The sequence below is a fragment of the Rhinolophus sinicus genome, linkage group LG14 (assembly GCF_036562045.2).
Source record: "Rhinolophus sinicus isolate RSC01 linkage group LG14, ASM3656204v1, whole genome shotgun sequence".
Lineage (NCBI taxonomy): Eukaryota > Metazoa > Chordata > Mammalia > Chiroptera > Rhinolophidae > Rhinolophus > Rhinolophus sinicus.
Genome location: NC_133763.1, coordinates 22,161,372 through 22,186,396, shown reverse-complemented (window position 1 = coordinate 22,186,396; position 25,025 = coordinate 22,161,372). Strand labels below are relative to the sequence as shown.

General features: G+C 46.0%; 1 protein-coding gene across 5 annotated transcripts in view; it reads left to right on the top strand.

The window, feature by feature from the left end:
* Window positions 1-218: 218 nt before the first annotated feature.
* The window catches only part of XKR4 (XK related 4), a 476,837-nt gene continuing 452,030 nt past the window's right edge, over window positions 219-25,025 (top strand). For all 5 annotated transcript variants that reach the window (XM_074319280.1, XM_074319279.1, XM_074319276.1 and 2 more), the window contains exon 1: window positions 219-1,021. In XM_074319280.1, coding sequence (XP_074175381.1) covers window positions 219-1,021 — 803 coding nt within the window. The remainder of the gene's footprint in view (window positions 1,022-25,025) is intronic.

The window sequence follows — 25,025 nt, the reverse complement described above, 5'->3', positions numbered from 1 at the left end:
GCGCTCCTGCCGGCCCCAGGCGCGCTGCTAGCCCGGCCCAGCGCCCAGCCCGGCGGGCGGCGGGCGGCAGCGGACGGCGGGCGAGCCGGCGCAGGAGCAGGCGGAGGGGAAACCGCACCGCCAGGGAGGGAAGCCGAGGCGAGGCAAGGAGGTGGCGGGAGGAGGAGACAGCGGGGAAAGGTGTCAGATAAAGGAGGGCTCTCAGGTTTGGAGGCATCATGGCCGCTAAGTCAGACGGGAGGCTGAAAATGAAGAAGAGCAGCGACGTGGCGTTCACCCCGCTGCAGAACTCGGACCACTCGGGCTCAGTGCAAGGATTGGCTCAGGGCTTGCCGTCGGGGTCGGGGGCCGAGGACGAGGAGGCCGCTGGGGGTGGCTGCTGCCCAGACGGCGGCGGCTGTTCGCGCTGCTGCTGCTGCTGCTGCGCCGGGAGCGGCGGCTCGGGCGGCGGCTCGGGGGGCTCCGGCGGCCCGGGCGGCGGCGGGGCGGGCTCCGCGGCGCTGTGCCTGCGCCTGGGCAGGGAGCAGAGGCGCTACTCGCTGTGGGACTGCCTCTGGATCCTGGCCGCCGTGGCCGTGTACTTCGCGGACGTGGGCACGGACATCTGGCTCGCCGTGGACTACTACTTGCGCGGCCAGCGCTGGTGGTTCGGGCTTACGCTCTTCTTCGTGGTGCTCGGCTCGCTTTCTGTGCAAGTGTTCAGTTTCCGCTGGTTTGTGCACGATTTCAGCACCGAGGACAGCGCCACAACCGCCGCCGCCTCCACCTGCCAGCAGCCTGCAGCCGAGTGTAAGACCATGGTTACTAGTGGGTCTGCAGCCGCGGAAGGCGAGCCTCGCCCTTCCACGCCGCAAAGGCAAGCATCCAACGCCAGCAAGAGCAACATCACCTCTACCAACATTGGCAGCAACAGCGGCGGGGCCACCGGGGCCAGCGGCAAACACAGGTCTGCCTCCTGCTCCTTCTGCATCTGGCTCCTGCAGTCACTCATCCACATCTTGCAGCTCGGGCAAATCTGGAGGTACCGTATCAGGGGTTGGGGAAGAGGGAGATTTGCTGCTGCTACTACATCCCCACTGCTTTGCTTCTGCACGAAAATCATTTAGGGTTGCTGTGGTAGTAACCCTAGTCACACTCTTTCAGTTATTTTTTAAAACCTGGGTTTTGCATTTTTAAAATTTGTGATCACAGCCTAGTGTGGGAGGGAAGTGAGAAACAAGGGAAAGGCAACAAGGTGGTTTTGATCGCCTCATCCCTTCTGTCTTTCCACTCTGCTTCACTAGCTTCTCTCTCTTTATATGTTACGACCCTCCCCCTCCCATATTTAGTGATACTGTTTTGGTAAGTAGGAGAGGATTCCTGTCACATCTAAAAATCCTTTTTTATTATGTTGAATTTGAAGTGTATGCTGCAATTTAGATGGCTTCTTTTGTTCTCTGAGAAAAACAGCTAATTCTAGTTAGATGGCGGTTTTGATTCTCAAAAGTACCCACATTTTAATTATCACTGCTAGAGAAGTACCTTGCTCCAAGTAAAGAGCTTAGTAGGGACAGAGCTTGTAATTTTTGGAAAATATCAATGTCTGTATCTTTATATCTATCTACAAAGAATAAGTGAGTACACTGTATGGGACCCAGACTTACTTTTATGGTGTACTTTGTGTACCTTGCAATATCCCCATATCTGATTTCTCATATAACTAAGAACCCTTGGAAAAGGGGTGGTGCGTCTTGTAAACTTTAATCGTGTTTGGCATCTTCATTGACTGCTTTGCTACTTGTCATCTTATCTACCAAGTCTTTTTACACGTATATCACTTCCACTTCCAAACTGGAATACAAAGCTAAACTTGTTGGGCAGAGGGACCCTCATCTGAGCAGTCAGTACCTGGATTTAGGAATATAATGAAACAGTATGGTCAGGACTGTGTTCCTCAGACTTTTATGTTTTCAATAGCTTTGAAAGTAATATTTTATACCTACACAAATTCTTTGTATCAAAGCATTTAGATACTAACATCCCAGAGCTTTTTTGGTTTAAAATGACTTAGTAGGTATGTAGTAGAAGTAAAACAAGGAAACTTCCTAGCAAGTGCACTGATATGGGACTACATTCTGCTATGCCAGTGTCCTTTTCAGTTTCGTTTGTAGTTATTCTTCTGTGATAGAAGACATTGTAAGTCATTAACTATGCTGAGGTATCCCATGTGGAAACAACTCAGAGAATCGGTAGAACAAAACTGAAAACTTCCTTTTGTTTGTTTATGGTGAATAATAGTGTTTTCATTGAGAAGAGCAAGTGTGGTTATTTTGCAACTTTTCCTGGGACCATTGCTTTGTAAAGCAGGGTAAGCATTTTCATAGACAGTGATCTTTCAGATAGTGAAACTTTTATTTTTAATCAGAAACTTTCTGGAAAAGAGGTATATGGTATGCAGTCAGAAAACTGATGTTGGAAACCTCCATATTTTGGACTCAAAGGACTTTTTGAAATGCCAGTTGAATGTGATAACTGTATTTCCCATGGTTGATTTTTGTGAAGACTTACAGCTTGATGCCCTTCAAGTTTGATGGAAAACTCAAATGCTTGTTTTAATTACTGAAATTGGTTAGTGGCTAAGATGCATATGATTAGCAGTTTTAATCTGATAATGTGGTAAATGAAGCTCAATATTGCATTTGTTAACTTTTGCAAACTTTATGCAGGATTTGTAAAGCACTTATTTTTAGTCACCTTTAAAATTTCTAGATTTATGTAAATAAACACTTCTCAATTCTATTAACTGAAGAACTATCCGTGTTTCCTACAGATTGATACTTTATGAAAAATCTGATATCAAATTCTATGAACTGAGGATGTTGTTTTAATTCTAGTTGTATTTATTAGACCTCCTACACCAAACATTTTCCCTATTACAAAATGATGTTTATTATCTCAGGCCAAAAAAATGCAGAAAGTGAGAAATAAGAAAAGAAAAGGAAAGAAGGGAAAAGAAAAGGAAGAAAAAGGGCCTAACCACATCTCAGTGAGACCACAGCCACTGGGTCAATTGGCCATCCAGAAAAGCTATCGAAGGGGAGGAGGGATGGAAGTGTGAGGTTGAAAGCAGAAGGAAAACCACAGGCTGTCTGACAAATGCATTAAGTGACCCAACCCTTGGAGATACAGGGCTACACATGATTCCTTTTGTTAAGCATTTCTACGGTGTTTTCCTTAAAGGCTTTAAAGTTTGTTCTGCTAATGCATGTTCATCTGGGAAGAAGTATTGTTGGAAATATTTCAGATATTATTTGTCTACATTTTCAGAATAATGCTTGTAATATTCAAATCTGTATTATCTAATCTAACTATTACTGGATTCTGGTTAAGATATTTGGGTGATGGTGTGGTAACTTGTTGGAAGCATGATCTGAGACTCAGCCTAATTTTATTTTTATAAAGTATGTTAAAAAACAAAACAAAACAATGTTAGCCTAATGTAGGAAATTAAAATTGGATCAGAAAGTTCATGAAATTTAATACTCAGATGCATCCTAAACTATTTCAACTTCTCTAAGTGTAGATTATTTGAATGGAACTTTGGGGAGTAGATGCATCTGGTGAAATGCAATTAATCCCAGATTATTGTACTAGAACACTATTATTCCTTAAATTAGGAGCATCCCTCTGCCTCTCTATCTTTTCTTTTCAGTGCATTTGTACACAAATGTTGCAGAAACACAAGGGTACTGAATGGTTCAAAGCTCAAAGGTCATTATTCATGTTTTAACATGCTACTTTCTAAGATCAATAAAATAGATTTTAGCTAGGTTGGTAACAGTTCATTGTATTTCCATAAAATTCCAGTTGTTTTAGGTAAGGGCCAGATTCTAAAAGCTTTCTATAGATAAAATTCCCATTTTAAACATTTTGGGAAAAATACGCATGTATTTATACATTTATTACAAATGCAACTGCTGAAAGCAATGATACATATTCATTTCAATTAAAATTTACTAATGGGAAATTAATGTCAGCTTTTAAACTCATAGGAGTTGATCCTAAGAAAGAGACATTTGAAATAGTGAAGTGAACTTTTGCTACCATGTGCAAAGAGCAATTATGACTTTAAAGGAACTGTGCCTGTGAATCAATGAAAAAGTATTTTTTTCTTGTTCATTTCATGATTCCAGAAGTCACTAAGAGTGCAGTTCAGCAAGTGGGAATCACACAAATCTTAAATCAGAAAAATCTTTAGTCTTAATACACATTATCAATTTTATCTAGATGTCTTCTTCCTTCAGAATTTGTGACTTACTCTTAAAATTCGACCTACATTTCTCTTGTATATGTATGTACATATTTAGTTGTCTTCTATCAAATAGGCAGATTGCAAACAATAAATCAATGCATGGAAAGTGGGTAGTATTTACTAATTTGGGTTTTGTTTCTGAATATCTGCTATGAGAGTCATGGAAGTGGGGAGGGAAGACCCGGAGAAAAAAACAGCTTTTTCAGCTCTTCTCATGCTTGTTATTCCACAAGGTATTAATGTGTGTTCCATGTTCAAATACATTGGGAAAATGACCAGTTAAACAGAGTTAAACAGATCTCTCTACAGCAGGACTTCTCAGAGCCTGAGCCATTAATAAGCTAATACGCAATTGTCAGTAACTTTTTAAAGAACACTCCTATTAAATACTCTTGTGATGAGGTGGCACACACAGCACTTTGATTAATATTGTTCTATACCGTTCTTAAAAATGCCAAAAATGAATAATAATAACAATTTTACATGGCAATTAAAAGATCTACAGATATTTTTATATTCCTTATCTCATCTAAGTTTTAAAATAAACGAACAGAAAATCATCAGTATCTCTGATGTAGGATATTTTCTTTGTGCTGGGATCGTGTCTCGTGAAAATGAAGAATGGAAGCACCAACCAAGGAGAGATGAGGAGTTGTAAAAGAGGATAGTTTATTAAAAGTGAAGAAGTAAAGAGTGGCAGCTCTCTGAACTGAGAGGGGATTCTGAATGAGTTGCCCAGTGACTGAGGCAAAAGTTCTTACTTTTATACCTTCCCTTGCCTGCTTGGGGAAGGGGGTGGGGCCTTCTAATGGAATTCGTATATATCAAGTTTGTCCTGTTTGCTCACCCTAAAGGGATTAACGAACCCATTCTTATCTATCAGATCTGCTCCTTTGTCCAGCCAAAAGGGATTTATGAGATAATTTATTAATCTCAAGGCGTATTCTCATATCTTTGTCCTGGAGTGAAGGAGATATTCCAGAACCTAGAGTTTCAGGATATCCTTTTATTTATTCCACCAGTGACCTTTCTGTTTACCTCACAACATGCTGACTAACCTGTCTCAATCCCCTCTCTGAAGACTTAACCCTAACTGCCATTAGGGAATAGGGGCGATGACCACTGTGGCTACTTCAGGCTGAAGAGGGGCGTAGAAAGAGACCGGCAGCTAGGGCTTGTCCAGAGGTCTATCTAAGGGTCCCCGGTAGATGAACAAATCCAGGTGAGGATGTTGTTGTCCGGTAGGCCATCACAGTCAACCAGTAGGTAGTCTGTAAGCTGAGACGTATTGTAGACAACAGCATGAGGTAATACTTATAATAATGGATAAAAGAAAAATGAGAAAAGTTTCCTTAAGTCCCGCTAAACTGGGAAGCCAGGAAGTAAGGAAGGAAAAATCTAGGCCAAAGAAACTTGTTTGTAGTTTAATGTTGGAAACTATTATGAATTTGTTGAACTTTATCTTTAATAAACTGTGAATTATCAGAGAGATTGAAACAGCATAACCCTTTAAACTTTTATATCCTTGATTATGTTTCAGAAGTAGATAATCTATGGTAGCTCTGTTTTTGAGAACTGTTTCTCTGACCTGTTCTAACTCTTGTCTCATGGCATGGATAGCCTGTGAGGTAGTGTTGAGGGCCTCTGTTATTAGGTAAGCTATTGTTACTGATACCAGGACCGGAAAGAACCCAAGCGGCACTCAGAGAGTTAGGAAGGTCAGCTTTATTACACCGGCGGGCTCAGCGGGATCTTTCCCAAAATACTGAGCCCCTAGCAAGGTTTTGAGCAGGTTTTTATGGGTTGGGGACTTCCTTGAGTTGGGGAAGGGGTAGGTGTCCTCTGGTGATTGGCTCGGGGTCTGGCGTGGAGGGGGTTATGCAGAAGTGGGCTGGGCCTTAGGCTGGGGACTTCTCTCTCCGCTGGGGCCACCATTTTAGGTCAGTTCCACGTGGCAGGGAACCATTTTAGGTCAGTTTCTCCGTCATGTCCCCCCTGTTGATGATCGTAAGTGGTAACAACTTAGAGATCATCATATTGGCTAAGAGGACGATAACCCCGCAGGGCAAGGATCCAGGCTGTAGCCCGACAGGTGACCGAGGTCTCTATGAGACATATGACAGCGTTGACTATGCCTGGCCCGACAGTAGCAAGGAGGAGGATCGTGAGGAGTGGGCGGCTAGGGGTAGGAGCCATGAGGACCATGAGCTGGGATTGAGTCCCCAAGAGCCGTGGAGGTCATCTCTGCATTTCTGGATGCAGTCGCGGAGTTTGCGAACTTAAGCGGTGACGATCCCAGACTGGTTGACAAAGTAGCATTCTTCTCCTAGGAACAGAGAGGTGCCTCCTTTCTTGGCAGTGAGTAGGTCTAATGCCCGCCTGTTCTCTAGGGCGACTGCTGCAAGGCTATTGAGTTGGGACTGAAGGGTAGCGAGGGAATCGGCTACTCAGTCCATGTCATTGTAGAGTTCCTGGGTGAGCCTGTGATAGAAACTGACAGAGGATCCTAGTCCAGCAGTCCAAGAAGTGACCCCAGCGAAGATGCCTGCCCCGAGTAGGAAAGGGGCTGCAGCAACACATTTCCGGCTCGGGGTAAGCCTGGCCTCCAGCTCAGAGTCAGTACACAGAGAGGCCTCAGGGGTGAGGAAAATCTGGATGCAAGGATGGGTGAGATTGGAATCTACACAGCGAAAAACAAGTCCATTACAGAGGAGAAAGATGCCAGGTGTGGCACAGTACGGGGTGCCCGAGGGAACTGAGAGGTTGTGGGCGCATAAGGAGGGCTGTAGTTTACCCCAGGAAGTGACACTGGGGGAAACTACACAGGTATAGTTGGGTGCGGAGGCCACTGGGATTTGGTCAGCTATTGGCCCGAGGGTGTAGGTGACATTGTTTGGGCTGATATCGTTGTCTGGGCTCCAGTCAGGGGGAACCGGGATTCCAATATAACTGGTCCAGGTGAGGGGTAGGTAAATCCAGCAGGCAGCGGTGGAGGCAGGGTTAGGGGCGTTTAGCCAGGTGGTCACCCACAAACTATAGGTGGTGTTCAGGAGGTGCTGGGTGAATAGCGAGGTATCAGGGACTCGGGTTAGTCTCTGCAGGGAGGTTAGGTTGAGACCTCGGTAAAGGACGCGATTCCCGACAGAGAGGTTGGCAACCTGATGGACCTTGTCTTTGATTTGTTGGGCGAGGGCCAGGTCCTGGACTCCTCCCCCATCAGAGTGACTGATGTGGGTAAGATAGGTCCTACATGCCTGTTATCCTAGTGTGCCTGGGCAGTTAGGGCTAGTGATTTTCCCGTCCAAAAGCGCTTGGATCCATTGTAGCAGAGGGAGGCTGTGGTGTAACACTGCAAGGGCATGAGGGTAAAGTACGAGAAGGTTGGGTGGCCAGCGAGTTTTCCCCGGCAGCCTGAGGGACAGGAAGGGGAGGTCGTGATTCCTTCCCGGGGAAGAGATAGTATGACAAAAAACCAAATCATGGCTGCTGCCTAAGATACGTTAGGGAGAGGAGGCAAGGAGCCCAGAACAGGAAGTAGAACCCTAACAGTCCCTTCTCCAGTGGTGACCAGCTTGGTGGGGAGGATGCAATGAGACCAGCAAAGGCTAGAAACAATAGGAGTCCAATAACAGCAAAGACGGAGGCTGGGCAGACGACGGCAAGGCTCATCCGGGCTGTTTCTTGAGGGTCAGACGGAGTGGATGGGCCGAGTCAGGTTGGACAATCCAGGCGTTGTCCTCCTGCTGGGCTCGTTTAACTTGAATGTGATGGATCCACGGAGCGATGCCTGAAACTTTAAGAGTAGTGGGAGTAACAAGGATAACAGTGTGAGGGCCTGTCCACCAGGGTCGGAGGGGTTCGTGCTTCCAATCTTTGACCCAGACTTGATCTCCTGGGGTAAAGGGGTGTACTGGGGCCCCAAGGGAAATGGGGGCCCTTTCCAGAATGTAAGCACGTACATCTGTGAGGGCCTTGCCTAGCACAGCCATCTGGTTTTGGAGGCTGGAGAACCCCAGCTGGCGAATGTCGCCAGAGAGGCTGGTTAGCAGCGGAGTGGGCCTCCCAAACATAATTTCAAAGGGAGAGAATCCGGATTTGTCAGGGGTGTAGCACGCCCAAAGGACAGCTAGCGGTAGGAGATCCACCCACCCTAGGGAGATCTGGTGGAGTTTAGCTAATGTCTCCTTGACGGTACGGTTCATGCGTTCAACTTTCCCTGAGCTTTGTGGTTGGTATGCTGTATGGAGTCTCCAGTTGATGCCCATGGCCCTGGTTACCATCTGGAGGAGTTCTGCTATGAAAGCTGGCCCATTGTCACTGTGGATAGAAAGTAGAATCCCGTAGCAGGGGATAATCTCCCGGAGGAGGACCTTGGCTACTTTGCAGCTCTTTTCAGTCTGAGTGGGGAAGGCTTCGACCCACACAGAGTAGGTACAGACCAGGATCAGCAAGTACTTAGTACCGCGGCAGTTTGTCATGTCAGTGAAGTCGACTTCGAGGTCCTCAAAAGGTGCGGTACCGCTTCTCTGAATCCCAGGGATGGGGCTAGGGCCGGACTTTGGATTGTTGTTTGCACAAGTGAGGCAGCATTCTCCGATGGACTTGCAAAAAGAGCTGACAGCCGGCTACTGTAGAAGTTTTTGGCTAGGAGGCTTTCAAGAGCAGTGTTTCCTAAGTGGGTTAACTTGTGATATTCAGCGGTTGAGGAACTAGCAGGGCTGGGATGAAGAGTCTTCCATCGGGCAGTTGCCAGCACCCTTGTGGCAATCTGGTGGCCCCTTCTGACTTTGCCCATCTGAGTTCTTCTTTTGTGTACTGCGGGAGGGATGTGGTGGTAGTGTTAATGACCAAGAGTAGTTCACTAGGGCTTCCCATCACCGCTGATTTGGCTGTGGTGTCAGCGAGCCTGTTCCTGACTGCTGAGGGCTCGTTGCCTCTCTGGTGGCCCTGACAATGGATAACAGCAACCTGCTGGGAAGCCAAATGGCTTGTAGGAGCTTAAGGATTTCTTGTTTATTTTTAATAGTTTTTCCCTCTGCGGTCAGAAAGCCTCTTTCTTTGTATATAGCCCCATGGATATGGACGGTTGCAAAGGCATACCGAGAGTCATTGTAGATGTTGACTTTTCGGCCCTTGGATAGAGTAAGGGCTCTTATTAGTGCCCATAGTTCTGCCCATTGGGCCAAACATCCCGATAGATGTGCCCTTGCCCCGACTACCTCATCTGAGGTAGTTACCGCATACCCCGCGTGACATTTCCCGGCCTCAGGAAGCTGCTGGCATCAGTATACAGAGTAAGGTCCGGGTTAGGATGTGGGCTGTCCGGAGGTCGGGTCGGGTGGTGTAGACCTCGTTGATAACTTCTATAGTCATGTTCTGGATCCCCTTCCTCAGTTGGCAGGAAAGCGGCTGGGTTCAGGGTGTGCACAGTTTCTAATGAGATCTGAGGGTTTTCCAGGAGTAGCCCTTGATACTGAGTCAGCCATGCATTCAACAGCCATCGGGGTCCTTGACTGTTCATTAAGGTGGTGACCGAGTAGGGTACTTTATCTATGAGTCTCTGGCCTAAGGTGAGCTTATCTGCCTCTTTGATGAGAATCACAGTGGCTGCTAGGGCCCGCAGGCATGGTGGCCAACCCGCTGCTACAGGGTCTAATTTCTTTGAGAGGTAGGCAGTGGGACGGAACCATGGTCCAACTGTTTGGGCCAGCAGTCCTAAGGCTACTTTGTCTCTTTCATGGACGAATAAGTGGAATGGCCTCTCAGCATCAGGTAACCCGAGGGCTGGGACCTCTCCAAGTGAGCGCTTGAGCTGCTGGAAGGCGTGTTCTTGATCTTCTGTCCATAGCATGGGGGACTTTTCTTGACCAGTTAGAGCCTCATATAAGGGCCGGGCTATTGCCAAAAAGCCTGGAATCCAGATCCGGCAGAAGGCAGCGGCCCCAAGGAACTCACGGAGCACTCTCGGTGGTGGGCCGAGGCAAGGAAGTGATGACTTTCTTCCGCTCGATGCTGAGGGCCTGCTGTCTGTTGGAGATGACAAAGCCCAAGTACTGTACTTGTTTCTGCAGAGCTGGGCTTTCTGCCAGGAGACTCTATACCCCATCTCGGGTAAGTGGGACAGGAGTGCCCGCGTCACGGTTTGGCACTCAGTTTCGGTGGCACAGGCTAAGAGCAGATCATCCACCTATTGCAATAGAGTGTAGCGGTTCTTCTCGAGGGAAGGTGGCTAAATCTGAGGGTAGCGCTTCCCCAAAGAGGGTTGGGGAGTTTTTGAAGCCCTGTGGGAGCCTAGTCCATGTCAGCTAGAGCTGCCGGCCCGTATCAGGTTCAGTCCATTCGAAGGCAAACAGTGATTGGCTCTGGAGCGCCAACCAAATGCAGAAGAATGCATCTTTCAGGTCCAGGCAGGTGAACCATCCGGCCTCCAGGGGCAGCTGACTGAGGAGAGTATACGGATTTGGAACTACGGGGTATAGGGAGACTGTGGCTTGGTTCACCGCTCTCAAATATTGTACTGGCCAGTATTCTCCATTAGGCTTCCTTACCGGCAGGAGGGGCATATTCCATGGCGACTGGCACTTTACGAGTATCCCAGCTGCTCTGAGATGGGCGAAGTGTGTTTGAATCCCTGCCCGAGCTTCCCTGGAGGTGGGGTATTGGCGTAGCTGTTGGAGTTGAGCTCCAGGTCTCAGTTCCACCAAAACTGGGGCCTTATGTTTTGTTAGCCCAGGCGGGTTATCTTCAGCCCAAACCTCCAGGAAATCGGCCCTGTAGGCTTCAGGGTTCTGTTCTACACTGCCAGTCCCACAGAGCCTCCATTCTTCTTCCCTCGGGGTGGTGATAAACAGAATAAGTCCCTCTGACGGGGGCTGCAGTGACATGGTGGCTTGGCTTGATGGTTCGAAGGAGATCTGCTCCCCTAACTTGGTAAGGAGGGTGCGTCCCAGGAGTGGGATTGGGCAATCTGGTAAGTAGAGGAACTCATGCGACACGGTGTGTCCTCCTAATTTACAAGTCCTATCCTAGCAGAATGGTTGGCTTTTGTCCCCGGTGGCTCCCATTATGGTGACTCTGCGGTCCCCGAGAGGTGCCACCAGTGTGGTGACTACCACGTGTTCTTCTCTGGTATCTACCATAAAAGTCACTGTTTGGTCCCCCAAATCTAAGTCAACCGTAGGCTCGTGGGGGCCAAGTTCGAATGAGCCCGGTCCTCCTCAGTCCTACTCAATTCCCACTAATCCTGTGAAGTCGGGCTCCGGGCTGGTTGGGTTGGAACCATGGGGAGGCTGAAGCTTTCCTTTCCGACGGTTGGGGCACTCATTCCTCCAATGGCCCAGTTCCTTACAATATGCGCATTGGTCTTCTTTTAGCGGGGTGGGAGGACAGGGGACTGCCTACTGGTGGGAAGGCCCTTTTCTTCTGGGCCCATCCCCTTCTTGTTGGAGAGCAGCCGCGAGGAGTGTTACTTTTTCTCTCATCCTCTTATCGGCCTCTCGTTTAGTTACAACTTCACGGTTCCAATAAACCTTGTTAACTACCTCCAAGAGCTGGGTGATATTCATTCCTGCGAACCCCTCGAGTTTTTGGAGTTTTCTGCGGATATCAGGAACTGCCTGAGCAACGAAGGCTGAGTTTATCATCCTCTGATTCTCGGGGACTTCTGGATCAAATGGGGTGTAGACTCGGAATGCCTCACAGAGACATTCATAGAAGTCGCCAGGAGTTTCTTCCCCATTTTGGGTTACATCGGCTGTTTTGGACATATTGGTTGGTTTTCAGGCTCCTGCCCGCCCGCAACCCTCGTAGCAGAGCATCTTGGTATCAGCTGATCCCCGCTTCAGTATTGAATTCCCAATCAGGCCGTGCATCTGGAGCAGCCTCGGTCGCCCAAGTGGCAGCATCTAAGACTCCTCTGGTGGCCACTTCTTCTAGCCACTGCCTTGCCCCCTGTATGATCCGCCGGTGTTCTTCGGTGTTGAAGAGCATTCGGAGGAGCTGTTGACAGGCCTCCCAGGTGGGGTGATGAGTATGGAAGATAGATTCCATAAGATCTATCATGGCTTGCGGTTTCTCCAAGTAAGCTGGGGTATGATGTTTCCAATTCAACAGGTCAGTGGTGGAGAAGGGCTGGTAGTAGATGACGGGGCGTCCTGGCTGGAGGGTCCCGTCATCTCCAACTTGGTCTGGCCCTCTGGTCTCCTGGAGGGGCAGCTGAAGCAGAGGCGGATCTTTGGACTGAAGTCGACTAGCAGGCCCTGGTGAGGGTTGGTGTTTAGGATCAGGGGCTCCCTGGGGAGGGCTTGAGAGGTCAGGTGTTGGCCCGGCATGGGGTGGGGAGAGAGTCGGACGGAGGCGGAGTGTCTGGGAATGGCAGGGCCATGCCAGCTGTTGGCCGTGGTGCATAGGGAGGTGGTGGCGGCTCTTCGTTGGGGTCTCCCTGGTAAATGGTCTTAGTCATGTCTTTCTGGGCGCAACCTAGTGGGTTCCGTGCAACAAGGATCCTGGACTGTCCCTTACTATTGGGGCAGAATCCTACCCAAAGAGCAAGGGTTCGGACTATTTCCAACCACGAGTCAATGTAAAGGAACTGGTCTGGATGTCCTGGGGTCCCAGTGACAACTATGTAGACTTGGCAAATCGTGGGGAGGTCAAGAGTGCCTTGTGAAGTCCATCCCGTGTCAAAACTTGGCCACTCCAGTTCACATAAAGTACGGAAATATCCGGGGGTCATTTTGACCCAGTAGTCGCCTCCAAAACCCTTCCTGAAATTCTTTAACATGCAGTCTAGAACCGTGGGCTTCCCGTGACTCCCTCCCATGATGTTCAGTGTCGTGTAGACAAGGGAAGGGTCTCCATCAGGTGCCCTCCTGGCTGTGTCCCTCGCGGGAATCTTGGGTACGTCTTGGCTAAGGTGTGCCCGTATAAGCCCCGGGCCTGGTCGTACTCTGAGAGTGCAAATCACCGTTATGCCTTACGACGCTACCACGGAATGCAGGTTGGGGCTCACTCGGGCTCCATAGCCGACAGGCCGTGGATCCACACAGAATCCAGTTCAGGACCAAACACACACACATCCATTGAGGGAGGAAAGATGCCCTCCCCCGGAATGGCCCTAACTAGAGTCCGAAGTGGGACTCAGTGGGAGGTGATCAGGCTCCCCTTCTGCCCTTAGGCAGGCCTAACTGGGTCCGGGCCCCGGGGTCTTACCGTGTCCGATGTCCTGGTTGACTGTCTGTTCTTTCTCTCTACTGGGGTCCAGCTGGGAGTCATGGGAGGTCGCCGGTCCTGGGCCTGCCGAAATCAGCAGGGTGCGCCTAGCCCCTTCTCAGCTCTCCCGCCACCCTACGGCCCGCTCTCGCCCAAACCGGTGGCTCAATGGGCTAGCACGGTTGGGTTTCCTGGTCAGGGAACCAAGAATGTTACGGGTACCGGAACCGGAAAGAACCCAAGCGGCACTCAGAAAATTAGGAAGATCAGCTTTATTATGCCGGCGGCCTCAGTGGGATCTTTCCCAAAATACTGAGTCCCTAGCAAGGTTTTGAGCAGGTTTTTATGGGTTGGGGACTTCCTTGAGTCTGGGAAGGGGTAGGTGTCGTCTGATGATTGGCTCCGGGTGTGGCTTGGATGGGGTTATGCGGAAGTGGGCTGGGGCTTAGGCTGGGGACTTGTCTCTCCACTCGGGCCACCATTTTAGGTCAGTTTCATGTGGCAGGGAACCATTTTAGGTCAGTTTCTCCATCACTAATTGACTAATCTTTACATTTAAAGCAATGGTTATAGCTGGTACTACAAAAATAGATAAGGATATATACTCAGTAGGGCTGAAAAAATGTATGTCGCTGTTACAGCTGGAGTGCAGCGTAAGTTTATTGTGATGTTTAACCTGATGAGGCCTTTGGGGTAAGAAGACAGTTAATCTCCCGAGAGAGCAGGGTCCTCTGGTGCTGTAAGCTGGGAGGTTATCTTTCCACAAATGAGAAACCATCTAGCCGGCAATTTGACATGTGCATTAGAACTCATAGAGATGGTAGAGCTACAGTTTAAACTGTTACAGTCTGAAACATTAAAGCACTGGCTGGAGCAGCTAATGAAATTAACACATTGATTAGCCAGAGTTACAGCTCTTTTTCCTTTACTCAGTTCTAGTGTTTGGGTGAGAGCTATTAGCTCAGCTAGTTGTGTGCTGGCCCTAGAGGGAAGTGTCGTGTGGGAGACCCTGCTTGCTGTGCCATTTGTTGTGCGGGGCAGCCTGCAGGGCCACTGGTCCCGCTTCCCACATAAGAATGCAGGCTGTGGCTAGGCCAAAAAGGAACACCCATGGAGCCATAGGTAGGGGAGTCATACCACTGTATTCTCTCTGGCGGCCAGGAAAGACACACGCAGTAGTAGCCACACAATCCGCAGTCCGCCATTGACTTCTATGCCTGCCAACTGTGATTGGTTAATCAACACAGCCCTGCAGTTACATCAGTAGCCAATTGGCTAACCGGCTACAGCTGATGGCCAACCAACCACAGTTGATGGTCATTCTCTCCCCGAGCCAGCATCTCCCCACGCCAGGCCGAGAGCCTGGGAACTGCTCTCTGGAACTCGGTCCCCACAGGAAGGCTTGTATTTTCTAAGATATTATGTAGAGGAACTATAGCACAGTCAGCCTATTGTATGTTATTTTCTATAAAAGAGCTCCCATCACTGAAGAGCGTCCAATCTGGGTTGTCTAGGAGTGTTTCTTGTAAATCTGCTCAGTCAGTATAGGTTTGCATTACAACTTGTTGGCAGTTAATTCTTCCTCTATCTCTGGGAGGAATGCAGCAGGATTAAGGGTGGAGCAGGTCTGTATTTGGATTACAGGACTTTCTAATAAGAGGGCCTGATACCGCAGGAGGTGGCTATCAGTGAGTCAGTGACTATTATTAGCATTTAAAAGTCCTCGAATGTAATTGGTAAAGGCGGTTAAGTCCTGTCCCATCGCAAGCTTGGTAACTTCAGGAACTGGGAGGGCAACTACAGCTACAGCCTGGAGGCAAGCTGGCCAGCCGTGTGCTACAAGGTCTAGTTCCTTACTTAAATAGCCTACTGTTTGTTGTGAGGGTCTCCTGGGTTGCGTTAGGGCTCCCAAAGCAATTCCCTTTCTGTTATATATAAATGAAAGGATTTTCCTGTAGGAAGGCTTAAGGCTTGGACACTTAACAGTGCATGTTTTAGAAGGCTAAAAGCTTGTTCTGTCTCTGAGTTCCAAAGTAACAGATGAGTATTTGCAGTTTGAGTTATCTTTAATTAGTTGGTAAAGGGGGCGGGCCATTTTTCCTAGGGTTTCTGGGCTGGAATTCTCTCCCATTCTTGTGAATCTTTTTCGCTTTCCCATTCCCAAATCCTGAGAAAAGTTGGTTGGGAAATTGGGAAAATCAGCTCCTTGAACCCAGGTGGTTGGTAGTATCGGCCGTCACTTTGTGGAAATGATTCATTGTGGAGAACAGAAAACAGTTTATATCTCGGGATTTGGGAACGGGAAAGCGAAAAAATTCCTGAGAACGGGCGGGAATTCCCGCCTGGAAACCCTAATTTCTCCGTATCCTGGGGTCCATGGGCGTCAGTAGCTGATAATGCCTAGGAAGCCCCTTAATTGTTTCAGGGTCTTAGGTAGGGGACACATGGAGGTGGGATGAATTCTGTCCTCCCCTAGGGCCCTAGTTCCTTCAGAGATAATTAGCCCAAGGTATTTGACAGAAGTCTGACACATTTGGGCCTTAGTCTTCGAAATCTTATAGCCTTTAGAGGCTAAAAAATTTAGAAGAGCAGTGGTGCCTCGGCTGATGAGGTCTTCAGATGGAGCACATAGTAGAAGGTCGTCAACATTGTAAGAGCGTACAACTATCATAAGAAAATGCTGATAAATCCCTAGCGAGGGCCTGTCTAAATAGGTGGGGACTATCTCTAAACCCCTGAGGAAGGACCATCCAGGTGAGCTGTGAACTCTGGCTTTCAGGATCTTCAAAGGCAAGAAGATATTGTGAGTTAAGGTGTACAGGTATGCAGAAAAAGGCATCTTTTAAGTGTAAAACTGTGAACCATCTGGCAATCTCAGATATTTGGGCTAATATAAGAGCATGTAAGGATTTGGAGCTATATAGGGTGTAGAGGAATAACTGCCTCGTTGATGGCCTGGAGGTCTTGAACCAATCTCCATTCTCCATTTGGTTTGGGAACCCCTAAGATGGGGGTGTTGCAAGGACAAGGCATTCTCTAAGGAGTCCTTGTCATTTGAGACTGTTAATTATAGGGATTAGTCCTTTCCATGCCTCGGGTTTTAGAGGGCATTGTTTCCGGCAAGGAAATAGAGTGGGGTCCTTCGGATGAATGTCTGAAGGACAGTTGACCCTGGTGATGCCCAAACATCAGGGTTGATATTGGTTTCTACTACTGGGAGGCATCTAGGAATACTTCCAGGGGCTAGAAGAACAACAGTTCTCTTCGCCGTCATAATGTCACTTCCTAATAGAGGAGTAGGGCTTTCTGAGATAATTCAGAATGAGTGGGAGAACATTAGGTTGCCCCATATGCAGTAATTGGCTTGTCTGTGACTCCGCGGACAGTAACATGTCAATTGGAGAGGGTTCCTTATATTTTTGAAGTGACGGTTGAACTTCTTAAGTTAACATAGGAAATAACAGAATTGAGGTTAGAATCTAAAGCTATGGGCAGCAGTTAGAGCCAGGGCTTCAAGGTCTTTTGGTAAAACTTTTCTACAGTCCTTTTTAAGTTTAATGTGTTTATTTCACAGTTTCTTTAAGATATAGACCAATGATAAGAAACAGGCTGAGTAAAATGAGCTCAAATCTGGGGGCTGTCTTTATCTTTACAACCAAGCAGTTTTCAGAGGAAAAAAGGTCCAGAGTGAGTAGTTGAAATAATAAATGGCTTCTATATCAATTAAGAAATTAATAGGTTTACCTGCCACGTCAGGGTCACCCACAGTTTAACCCCCTGTGATGAGAATAGCTTGGGAGCCGCTGGGAACTTAAGGCCCAACCGGTATTACAGCCATTTTGGGGGAGGGAGTTGGTCCCTGTTCCCTTCAGAACAAGGGGTACTCCCTCCTCCAAAGCAGCCATGCCCCCTGTACAGCCCTTTAGTCTGTACAGGGGGCATGGCTGTTTTGGAGGACTAGGACACTCCTTATTCCAGTGGTCTGTTTCCACATACAAAGCAAGCTCCTTTATTTGGCGTTTTCTCTCTGGGGCTTTTGGGGTGCCTTGAGGGGGCTTCAGCTCTGGGCTGTCTATAATTGTGACCAAAAGTCTGGCCTGTCTCTGATCTCATCCTCTGGTTTCAGTGTTTCCTTATTCCTCGTTTTCCTGTCTTGCTTGTTGAAAACATTTAAACAAATCCCTGACCTTCTGTAGGATCTCAATGTCTTAATCAGGGATGTAACTATGGGCTAGAACTGTTAGAATTCCCTGCCAGTTAGGGAAAAACATTAGGCTAAGCTTCCTTATGTTGGCCTGTAGCTGATACCGAGGAAGGCATATGAGCTCTAGCAGTTCTAAAATACAGAAGTTTACTTAACTGTTAGCAAAACTTTTTTAGATTTAATTTTTGATTAATCAAGGACCTGATTGAGAAAATATAAAACATATAAAATTATTTTGGTGACATATATAATCTTTGCTTTTTTTAGGTAAAAAAAACTTTTTCATAGTATCAGTAGCAGACCAATAGTCTAACAAACTTTATCTTAGTAGAGAGAGAAAACTTAACTCTTATTTTGTACCAGCTTACTTTTGAGATTTAAATTTACTTAATTACATTTAGTTTAATTATATATAAAACTCTCAAAATTTCTCACAAACCTTCTACAACTTTTCCAGTCCCTTTTAGTTTGTCTCTTTTCACTCATTCAGAAATAACCATCTTTAGGACAAACTGCTTTCTTCCGGTACCTTCAAAAATGCATTTCCATACCTTATACTTTCCTTGAAAACACACGCCATTTTCTTCCATATTAGAATACATAACAGTCAGAACCTTAATTTTTACTGACAAACAAAAGCAAGCAATTAGCACTTCTACTGGCAAATACAGGAATATATTTGGCAACCCTCAAAAGCATAGGCTTTTGTTATAAAATATAAGATATATTTATTAACAGATCTTAATTTATCTCTTAACATTCCTGTGACAAGAAGCCAGAAATAGATTAACTCAGACCTACCTAATAATTAATACCTCAGTATTTTGTTATTTTGAAATACCTAGATACTTAATAATTTTTATCATTTATCACAACTTAGTAAAACTGAAATTTAAGTTGCCCACAGATGGTGAGAAACCTTGCCTAACATCCACACTGTATTATTACTGAAAAGTTTTATCTGTTAACATTTTATTAGTTCCTAACTCTACGAGATCCCAAAGTAAATAATCTAAGCTATTTTCTTGACAAATTCTGTAACAGAGGTAACATGACTTTAAAAGTAGGCTTATTTAGAATGTTAGTACTCTGGGACTCCAGTCTAAAGGCGATTTCCCTTACAATGAATCCCACTGCTGGTGGTCCCTGCAGGACTTAGAACTAGGGCAGCAGAGTCAAGGGGAGGGGTCTAGATTGAGAATTAGCCGCTTGGTTTTTAAAAGTGCCACATTTTTCCTTCAGTTACCTCAACCTCAGGCATTCCTGTTTATAGGTGGATTAGGAGATGGGTGGAGCTCCTTTTTTTTTTTTTTTTCTGAACTATCAATTTAGTTCCTTTTTTTAATGTCCCAATGAGGGTTTCTAGAAACCTGGCACTTCTGGCTATCCCTTTTATAAAATAAATCTAACTGTAAGATAGTATGATAGTTGTTAGGGAAACCTGTCTTCTAACTTGTATTGAGGTCAAACCTCAGAACAAAAGACTAGATGCTGTTTTTTAAGAGTCTGAGGGTCAAATTTGTCCCAATGTTTCAAGATGAAATTCTGGTGGTGAAGGCATGTGAGAGCTGTTGCCCATGTGGAAGGGAGGAAGAACAAAAAGGCGTCCCTTTGCAATTCATCTCCCATAACTTGATCTAGGACATTCCCTAGAAATGTGGGCCATGGACATCGCATGCCATATTCTGGGGCGAGTGAAGAGACACGGCATGCCAGAGTTAGTTGTGCTTACCTGGGCTGCCTGGCCCATGCCTCTGGTGGACGCCTGCCCAAATCTGTTGTGTCCCTGCCTGAATGTCTGGCGCCAGCCCAAAGGCTGATAAAGGCTGCGGCCAATAATAAGGTGCTTTAAGTTAGAGGGATGTATGGCTCGACTCCGGGCATCCTGAAAATTGACAGCACGATCCAAATAATGGCAGCCGTCTGAATAAAGGTAGTAAAGGAGGGAGTACATACTTAAAGCTTGTAGGGAAGGTATACTTCCTAGATAAGAGGGAGTGGAAGGAGGCCCTGAACCCCAATATGTGAGGGCAGACAAAAATAGCTAACAAAAGCCCAAAAAAGGCTTTGGTAAGGCTGCTTCCTTAAGGAAAAACGAGTCCGAAATATGATGGTCCTCCGTAAAAACATTGCCTGGCAGTAGCTGCGGTGGCCAAGTGGTGGCCTGGTATTCCAGAGCTGTGCTCTTGCAGCTTTTCCCCCTTGGCTGCAGCAGCAGCAGCAGCGCTGAGCTGGGGGCAGAGCCAGGTGGCAGAGAAGCGTGGTGGCCAGAGCAGTACAGTGAGATCATGGAAGAACAGAGGGGATGAAAAATCAAGTCTCCAGAGAGACATTATACCATACAAACACAGAACTCACTGGTGCTTGGATTTGTCTTGAGCCCAGTAGGTCTTAAATGACCTGTTCCAAGACCAGATTATCCCATCATGGGAGTTTTCAAGCGGCGGACGCCCTACTGGCCATTTAACTATCCGACCCATACCTGCAAATGACGTCAAACAAAAGAGGTATAGGAAAGAGAGATTTTGGGGTCCCCTAAAAAGGGTTTACCTCCTGGCTGGCTTGTCAAAATATGTTACTGGAGAGTGTTGAGGAGGTCTCACAGGGAAGGGAGCCTGGACCAACGTCTCAAGAGCTGGGGAGATATAGTGACAGAATGAAAAGAACAGCATAGATAGAGTGTCATCCCACTGGCACCCTTACGGTATGTTGGGCTGGGAAGGGACTAGAGAGAACTTTGGGGCCCACCGCAGAGTAGCCACAGCCAGGGTCCCTCAGTTGTCTGCAAAGACCCACAGGCCTGACCATTCACCAGCATTCAGCCTCCTCGCAGAACGGAAAAAGGCAGCAGAGGAATAGGAGAAAGTAGCAGAGAGGTGGGGAGAGCCTCCAAATGGCACCCTTCCTGGCAGTTGGGCTGGGGAAAGACCCAGGGAGCCTTTGGAAAGTTGCTGTAAAGTAGCCACAGCCGGAGTTCCTCAGTTGCTACCGAGGATCGTTCGCGCCAACCTCACTCCATTCTCAGGCCCCCTTCCTTACAAGAGAAAGCGGTCGGACTGTAGCCAACATACCCCCGTCTCAGTACCTTAGGGAATTGATCAGAGCCCTTCTGCAAAGCCTTTACCTCCATGGCTGAAGGTCGGCAGCCATGCTAGTCACTTTTAAATGGCTTACGGAGGCCTGATATTTGTGTGACAGGAGAAAGAGACAAAAATTGCCAAAGGCCTGTAAATCGGCAAGTAGAAAGGCACAGATAATATTTACCTCTCCTTCAATCCTGGACAAGCCCCCAAATGATGTAGGATATTTTCTTTTTTTTTTTTTTTTTCCCTTCTTCTACCTCCCCCACCCCCACACACTCCGGTTCAAGCCGTTGTTTCTCAGTCTAGTTGTGTAGAACACAGCTCCCTGGCCCATGCGGGCATTGTGAGCCTTGTGCTACCCGCCAGCTGAGGCAGTTGTTCAGCGGTCATTGGTTGGCCGCTCACAGCAGCTCATGGCCTTTGCCGGCTGCCGGCCGCTTACACTGGCCACCGGCTGCTCACGGCAGCACATGGTAGCCACAGCCGCTCACGCTGGCTGCCAGCCGCTCCTGGCAGCACATGGTAGCCCACGGCAGCCCAGAGGAGCTTGCGGCAGCCCACAGAAGCTCACACTGACCTCCAGCTTCTCACGGCAGCCCAGCTCCCAGGAGAGCCGTTGTTCACAATGTTAGCTGTAGAGGGCGCAGCTCACTGGCCCATGTGGGAATCGAACAGGCGACCTCAGTGTTAGGAGCATGGTGCTCCAACCACCTGAGCCACCGGACTGGCCCAGGATATTGTGCCAGGATTGTGTCTTATGAAACCGAAGAATGGAAGCACAGACCAAGGAGAGGTGAGGAGTTGTAAAAGAGGATAGTTTATTAAAAGTGAAGAGTAAAGAGTCGCAGCTCTCTGAACGAGAGGGGATTCTGAATGGGTTGCCCAGTGACTGAGGCAAAAGTTCTTACTTTTATACTTTCCCTTGCCTGCTTGGGGAAGGGGCTGGCGCCTTCTAATGGAATTCGTGTATCAAATTTGTCCTGTTTGCTCACCCTACAGGGATTAACGAACCCATTCTTATCTATCAGATCTGCTCCTTTTTCCAGCCAAAAGGGATTTATGAGATAATTTATTAACCTCAAGGCGTATTCTCATATCTTTGTCCTGGAGTGAAGGAGACATTCCAGAACCTGGAGTTTCAGAACATGGCTGCCTTTTATTTATTCCACCAGGGACCTCCGTGTTTACCTCACAACATGCTGACTAGCCTGTGTCATCTCTATATATGAGAAACTGGCTGAGAGAGATTAAGCAGCTGGCACAAGATCACCTAACAATTATGTGATGTAGCTAGAAGTCAAAACCAGGCCTGTCTTACTCTAAAGTCTTTCTGGCTCAGTTAGCTACCTCTAAGTGCCAATTTGGATAAGACGAACATTATGTATAAAAATGACAATTTACCTTCATTGCGGATGGCAAAGTGGGAGAGGGAGCTGCAATTTAGACAAGTCAGGAGATCTTTCCAAAAACATACCAGTAGTTAAATGGCAAAACAGTTACTTGAGCTCAAATTGTCTAAGTCCATTGCTCCTCTTACTACACCCTTTGGACATGCTGAAGTTGTTGCATTAAATCTCAGCTGAGTAACATGATCTTGTAGTGACATTAACGATTAAATGACATGATGTATATGAACACGTGGAAAGCGCTTTGCAAATGATAAAGAGGTTCTAGAGATAAGGGATAGGTAGGAAAATAGGGAACATACCAGTTTGACTATTGAGAAAGGGCTTTATTGATTCTGAGTTAGTTCTGAATTTTGATATAGGTCAGGCATGATTGGTGCCCTTTACTGAATTTATCGAATGGTCATTTTCTGTACATTTGTGTTCCCTCTACTGCATATTAATTAACTTATTTGGTCATTGTATATTGAGCACATACTCTATACAAGACACTGTGCTACATAGTTACTATCCCAAGATGAATAAAATATGCATCTTCTTTCAAAGAATCTACTGTCCAATGAGGAAGAAGAAAACTTAACAATTTCAATACAAGGAAATAAACACTGTGGTAGAAACAGGAAACTAAAAAACACCTAAGTGGTTTGGGTTAGACTTTCTAAAGCAGGGGATGTTTGAGCAAACAGCTGAATGGTGAGAAAAATCTCCTATCTGAACAAAGTGGGACATTGGCTATTAAACCTTGGATATGACTATATGTGAAGGCAGAGGGTCCAGAAAGAACAAGGCAGGTTAAGTATGTGCTTTGAATAGAGAGTGAGTGAGCTATAGTAGCTAGAGATTAAGTTAAAGTATTAGTTGGGCTAGACAATGAAAGGATTTTAGATTTTATTCTGAAGGCATGGAGGAACCATTGAAGGATTACAAGGGGGTTTGTTGAATAAAGTGTTAAGATATTGTTTTACCCAAAGGAATAGCAAAAAGTTGAAAGTTTTTCAGAGGATATGTCATCAATTCCCCTCTAACTCAGTCATATCTCTTTCATTTATGAAAACTCATTGATTTTAAAGGGATTGAGTTTGCATGTAATTGCGACATATAATTAGGTCCAAAATGGTGGAAAAGTTGTTTTTCAGAAAAATAGATTGGTTGAAAATTTTAATTGTATTTATACTAAAGTAAATTCTTGGCAAATATTTATTTTGTGCTATTTTTTGAAGAGATTTTTCTTTTTTAATTCTGTGGTCTTTACCTTATTGTAATTTAAATTTCTAGTCATTAGAAACTTGTTCCTTATATTTTTGTAACACTTTTCAATTTTCAGATGGCTTCCGTGTCTTTTTTATTTGATCCTCAGAATAATCTTTGAGGTAGCATTTTCTTTTTACATGCATGGAAACTTAGAGAATTTTAAATATTTTCGTCTTTGGGTCACATAGTTCTGTACAGATTCTAAGCTAGAATTCAGTATTGATGTGGGAGGGAGAAAAAAGCAATGTGAGAAATGGTTGATGAGACTGAAGATAATTAGGTAGAAAAGAAACCTGAAAACTTTAGAGCTCTCTGGAAAGTACTGAAAGATTTTAATGTGGAAGAGGCAATGGTCTTATATGTAGACTCTCTGGAAGATATTGGGTGGGATCCATAGGAAAAGGTTTTTGAATGAATGTAAGGGAGAATTTTGTAAGTGGTCCAAGGGATCCCAAGATCAGTTAAGACTCCTTAGAAGCAGTGAGTTCCCCATCACAGAAGTAAGTACCTAAGCATGGTTTGGGAAACTGTAGGCTGAGTTGCAGAAGAAGAGACTCTAACTATCACACAGAGTGTTGAACTAGATCATCTCCTGCCCTGAAATGTTGTGACAATTTCCATCATTGCACATGGTTCTAAACATAGTGGACTGACCTTTTATTTTTGTTGATGAAGAAGTAGGAGTTTGCTTGAAATACTGCAGTTGTGTCACTTTGAAATCTATTCGTTGGTTTATGGACCCAATATCTTCTGTGGAGCATCAAAAGTTCATGCAACATCCTTGAGTGCTGGGCTTGATATTTAAATCTCTGACTTAGCTAATATGTAAATCCACATACAATCAGTCCTCTGTACATTGATTTGGGTTTCTGTATGCATTGAAATAATTTATGCATAAATCTATGTGGTAGATTTCAATACCTTTGCAATAACAAGTGCAAAGGTTGTAATTTTTTCTATTTGCTTGAATTACCGTGTTTCCCTGAAAATAAGACATATCCAGACAATCAGCTCTAATGTGTCTTTTGGAGCAAAAATTAATATAAGACCCGGTCTTATTTTACTATAATATAAGACCCGGTCTTATCTAACATAATATAAGACCGGGTCTTATATTAATTTTTGCTTCAAAAGACGCATTAGAGCTGATTGTCCAGCTAGGTCTTGTTTTCGAGGAAACACGGTATACATGGTTTGCTTCACAAGGGTGAAAAAATGTTTATACTTATTACATCCTAACAGAACGGCAGACTGCCTTCACAGAGCAGGTGCAAGTAGTATCTTTACAAATGTATGCTATCATTTTTGAACAGTGTCGACAAATCCTTGGATCAGTAGCCTTGAAGGTCTTTGCTCAGTCACTTACAAAAAAATTCCTTAACGTCTGAATATCCAAGTATACAACTTGCTATTAAATGCATTCCGTATTTTACACTTTGAATTAAATAATCTATCTATGAATTTAAATTGCACCAGTCACTGAGTAACAGATAAATAGAATGATTCACTTTATATGGACTTACTGGCCAATCAGACACATTCCTTTGACTTGCTTTAGAATTTGCATGACACACTAGGCA